The 5,383-nt window shown below is 33.6% G+C and overlaps 1 protein-coding gene across 1 annotated transcript; it reads right to left on the bottom strand.

The window, feature by feature from the left end:
• Window positions 1–3,819: 3,819 nt before the first annotated feature.
• On the bottom strand, window positions 3,820–4,308 carry LOC131009808 (uncharacterized). The gene has a single exon (XM_057937216.1). The coding sequence runs from the start codon at window positions 4,306–4,308 to the stop codon at window positions 3,820–3,822; it is 489 nt and encodes a 162-aa protein (XP_057793199.1).
• Between the last annotated feature and the right edge of the window lie 1,075 nt (window positions 4,309–5,383).

Genomic DNA, 5,383 nt, shown 5'->3' with positions numbered 1-5,383 from the left:
ACAATATTAATTTAAATTTCAATCACTTTTTATGTATGCTACAATAAAAAGTAAATAAAAAGAAAAAAATAATCAAAATAAAATATAATTTAAAAAAGGTTATTTTCGTGTAAATACACAAACTTTCAACATTTTCTAATTTTTTTCCACGAATTTTATTTTTTGAATATAAATATACGAACTTTGTGCTCGTCTAATTTTTCCCATGAAAACTTATTTTTCCCCAAATTAATGCTAATGTGTCGGAGTTGCCACTGTGGAATCACCGACCGGATTTTTTTGATTAATTTGCGTGTAAATACGTCAATTTTCAGTATTTTCTAGTTTTCCCCACAAATCTCATGTTTTTCTTATTTTCCCTCAAAAAATTCATTTCGCCCATATTTCTCACTCAATGATAGATTTTTTGGATGCAAATATCATATTAAAGCTTTACAATTTCTCAACACAATAAAAAAATTAAATTAATATTTTAACCATAACTAATTAAGTACAAACTCGTTGAGAATTATGTCACGATAAAATTTTTGGATTCAAAGATTTCCAATTTTTCGACAAAATAAAAAAATATTAAATTAACATTTTAGTAATAACCAATATTGCAGCACAAACTAATTGAGAAATATGAGGAAAATGAATTTTGCGAAAAAAAATAAATTTTGTGGGAAAAATCAAAAGAGTATTAAGTTCGTGGGAAAAACTAGAAAAATATTGAAAGTTCGTGTATTTACACGCAAATAACTTAAATTAAAAATTGACATGTGTACGCCGTGTAGACAATAATATGCCACGTAGAAGCCAAGTCAGTTACAATTTAACCGGAACTGCTCGTCGTGGAAAAGACAGACAAACACAAAGTTCGTGTATTTATATTCAAAAAATAAAGTTTATGAAATAAACCAAAAAATACTAAAAGTTCATGTATTTACACGCAAATAACCCAAAAAAATATGAAGAAGAAAAAACTGTAAGAAATGGAGTATTCACAAACTACCCAAGTCCTTGCTGCCCCACCCTTTCCCTCTCCCTCTCCCGAATCCAATTTTCCTTCTCTGTACTTACATCATATATAAATATTTTTTCCTCACACGGTGCTCGAGCTACTCCACCGTCGTTTTTCTCTCTCTCTCTCTCTCTCTCCACCACCAAAAGCTTCTTCGTCAGACTAATTACATAATTCTCCATTGCTATTTTTGAAAAGAGGTTATTTGCAAGTAAATTTACGAACTTTTAATATTTTTTATTTTTCCCATGAAATTTAGTTTTGTAAATAAATTACATGGACTTTGTGCTAGTTTGCTTTTTCCCATGAAATTTAATTTCTCTCAAATTGGTCTTATCTTTCATTAATTTAGTTTATTATTTGAGAAATATCTCTCATTAGTATTTTTTGAGTCATTTGTAGAAGGGGGCAAAAATTTCATCACATTAACTGAATACGACTATTAATTCATGCATTATAGACATTCGTATATTTATATTGCTTTTTTTTGTTATTATCATTTCTTCCAAAAAATTTTTTTACTATTTCTTATGGGATCTAATCTCTAAATTTTCTTATAATAGTAAATAAAGAAATAAGAGAATACTAATACTCTTATCACCAAATTAATTTTACAACATTTTCAATATTTGGACGTAAATATATATGAATAAATGTACAAAATATTTTACATACACGAATTTTCATAGGACACTCACAAGCATTTTATTGCAATGTGTAATAAGATATATTTGTCAGTGTCCTATTAAAATTTGTGCGTCCGTCCTCACCATATGTACATATGCATGAGAGATATTTCTCAAATAATAAACTAAATTAATGAAAGATAAGACCAATAAGATGAGAAAAAAATATAGTAATCAATGTTAGTAATCAACTAATTTTGTTGTTGGTTAATTAATGTATTCTTCCATTTTAGTTAAATGAATAAATATTCTCGTTCAATACAATAAACATGTCATTTGATAGGATGCATATATAAATCCATTTCATATGTTTGGGTTTATGAGGAAGTTAGTTATGTCCTAGACACATAGCTATTGTATTCATCAAATAGCTATCTGGCAAATTGAAAAATAGCCTATATAGGGCCCGCAAATTACAATTAATGTTTTGAAGAAATTTATATACAAAAATTGACATAAGTCATTTGGATCAAAATCTATAACAAGACATTTGTATCCAAATCCTAATTCACATGTAGGCATATTTTTTAATTTGTCAATGATTGATTGTATTACATTAATATTGACCCATTATCAGTGATGTTCGGAAATTTTTGGAAATTTTTTTTCCTTCTAACAAAATGAGTCATCTTCAAATGAAAAACGAGCCATCATCTTTAATGAAATAGAGAAAGTAATATATAAATTTAAATTCTTCGATATTTGGCATCAAAATATCCCTTTTATCACTAGGACATTTTTAGAGAAACAATGGATTATCATCTTTGGTATTTAAGCGCCAATGAGGCCTAGTCCACGTGGCAAAACTGATGCACCCAAAGACTTTTCTGTATGAGAGTTTTTGTGTTCAATTTCGTCTATGTGGGGGGATAGTTTTTTCATTTTTGTGTGGGTAGTGTTTCCACCTTTATATGGTGTAGAAGTCATTTTTCCGTATGTGTGCAGACTGCTTATTTGATTATATATTAGATACCTCTTGTAATTAAAAAAAAAAAAACTTTATTATTTAAGTGTGGTGTTAGTAGGCATTGATTTTCAAAAGGAGGAAATAATAATAATAATAATAATAATAATAATAATAATAATAATAATAATAATAATAATAATAATAATAATAATGAGGCTATATAAAAAAGAAAAAGAAAAGAGAACGTAAAAACCTTTGAAAGCACAAAAAAGCAGAATATGGGCCGAGCCTTATTAAAACATTTTTACGGAAAACCCCATCGGAAAAACCGTAAAAAGGAAAAAGAGTGCTCGTCTAAACGACGACAACAAAACAACCAAGATTGAAAGAGCGGAAATGAATGTTTCCGGAGCTCCGGCCTAACCATCGTCCCCAAACAAACCCGGCTCAAACCAACCAAAAACTTAAAGCAAACTAACCAAAGCTTAGCAGAGACGCAAAACCAAAACCAAAAGAACAAGAAAGCCCAATCCATCAACCAAACAAAGCAAAGAGACCCAAACGAAAACTCAAGACACGGACAAGGCGAACAAAAAAGCCCAAGTCCAGCTCAACCAACTAGACCCATAGGCGAGAACCATCTCAATGCAGCAGATAGTCCTTCAAAAAACTCAACGCCGACAGCGGCAGCCGTCGCGGAGCAACGCTAAGTGACACGAGAATAATTTTGACCACCAACAACCATTTAAGAATAGTCGATGACATTTAATCTAAGCAATAAAGCTGAGACACCAAAAAACTTTCTCAAAAAATAGATCATTGGTTCAAGTTCAATTGCCGATATTCAAACCTTGCCACCCCCCTACCAAACAACAAATATTGAAAATCAAATTGCCATAGTAATAACCTCAACCCTTTCATACCCACTGCGAAGAAATTAACTTGAATGTCCGCAACCAACAACGGATTGTTGACGGACTTGCCACAATCACCGGAACTCGACGTCCCATTCGCTTTTCAGCCGCAACCTGAATTTAATAAAGCTATGTCGACGGATTTATCCATTGCCGATACCACATCCCTTTCTAGTATATATCCCCTCCCCAATTAAACATAATTAAATAATAAAAGAAGCATTTCCTTCTCCATTCTATATATACCAAACACATTTTTTGTTACAATAATTATGCAACAAATTTTCCAAAAAAAAAAAAAATCAAAAATCAAAAGGCTGGCAATCTTCTTGCAGAGACAGCATGGCTTCTGCTTCTTGGAATTTTAGTAGTAAGAAAAGCAGTATTATCTTCACCGAAATAGCAACACGGCTTGTCTTCATCAATCCTCCCCATGGCGACGCTGGTGCTCCTCGGCGGCATCCCCTGCGGCTGCGGCTGCGGGCTGAGCCCCACCACCCTCATCTTCATCTGCTCCTTGATGTACGACTCCAGCTCGGCCCGATCCCCCATGCTCCGGGTCGACGAGGCCCGAACTAGATCCTGCTCCACTTGGGAGCGGGCCGAGCTGACGCTGAAGCTCCTCGGCAGGGCCGTCACCTGCGCGGTCACCGGGATCGCCATCGCGTTCCCGTAGTTCATCCTGTCCGCGTAATCCGACAGGCTCCTCACGTAGAAATCCCGGGCCTTGCTCAGGGCCCGAACCGGAACCGTGATGATCCTCAGGAACCGGTTCTGCTGGCTCGCTTTCGATTTCATCTCAACTTAATTTCTTGAAAAACAGAATTGTTTAGTTTGTTGTTGTAAATGAAGAACAGAAGAAGATATATATTGCTTGGAAAATGAAGTGATGTGTATAGTTGGTTAATTTGGAGATGGATGTGTTGTGTATATAAATATGAGAGAGAGAGAGAGAGAGAGAGGCAGGTTCTGTGAAGTGATGATGGATCAAATTGTGAGTATGAATTTAATTAAATATGGCGCGTGGACTTTTTCAATGGCACACCGGATAAGATTAAGAGTCAGCTAATGCTGCTAAGGGGTAAGCCATGCTTGAAATTCAAGCGTAACAATATTAAATGTTGGCTTGACCAAAATTAAATGTTTATCGCATGCCAGCTCTCTATTATTTAATTCATGCAATTTGGAATATTATTACTTCACTCTTTTTCTAATGTATTGTTGCGTGAGTTTGAATATTCAATTCATGTGCTGAAAATAATGTCCCAACTACATTCAATTTTCAATCCCGAGCCACTCTATGCATGTTGTATTTTTGTACGTTTTTGGTAGTATTTTAGCTCGATTAGAAGACAATATTTAGCTCCACTATTAATTAATGTAAACAGCAAACTTCTTAATTAGTTATTCAATAGCTAGGTTCGTTCGCGTTAATCGCTACGGTCCGATTTAATGTTTACGGTCCCGTTGGCCACAACTAGTAATGTGACGTAAGGCGGTATTTTGGTCCAGATCATAATTATGTTTTATTGTATCTTAATTTTAGTTTTCTGTATTGTTCATTGTATGTATACCAACCGTGAGAGGATCAATACGTTATAGTTATAGTTCTGGTGATTGTCATCCACCACCAAATAATTCTTGTAATATTATCAATAATTAAATTAGTATAGCAATAAGCAGTGTCGAACCACCGAGAACGGATAAAAACATTCACATTTCTAAAGATTAAATTTGGTGTAGCCACCACGCCTTAAATTGAGATTGATTATAAACTAAGAAAAACAAGTAAAATAACAAATATGCTGAGAATTGTTCACGTATTTGGCGAGAAATTCCTATTTTAACTCAAACTCTTATTCCTTATCTTGAT

The sequence above is a fragment of the Salvia miltiorrhiza genome, chromosome 2 (assembly GCF_028751815.1).
Source record: "Salvia miltiorrhiza cultivar Shanhuang (shh) chromosome 2, IMPLAD_Smil_shh, whole genome shotgun sequence".
Classification (NCBI taxonomy): domain Eukaryota; kingdom Viridiplantae; phylum Streptophyta; class Magnoliopsida; order Lamiales; family Lamiaceae; genus Salvia; species Salvia miltiorrhiza.
The sequence above is the reverse complement of the archived record's forward strand: the minus strand, read 5'-3'. Positions and strand labels throughout refer to the sequence as shown.

Excerpts from the sequence above, each read along its gene's own strand:
- LOC131009808 (XM_057937216.1), bottom strand. The coding sequence starts at position 4,308 with ATGAAATCGAAAGCGAGCCAGCAGAACCGGTTCCTGAGGATCATCACG.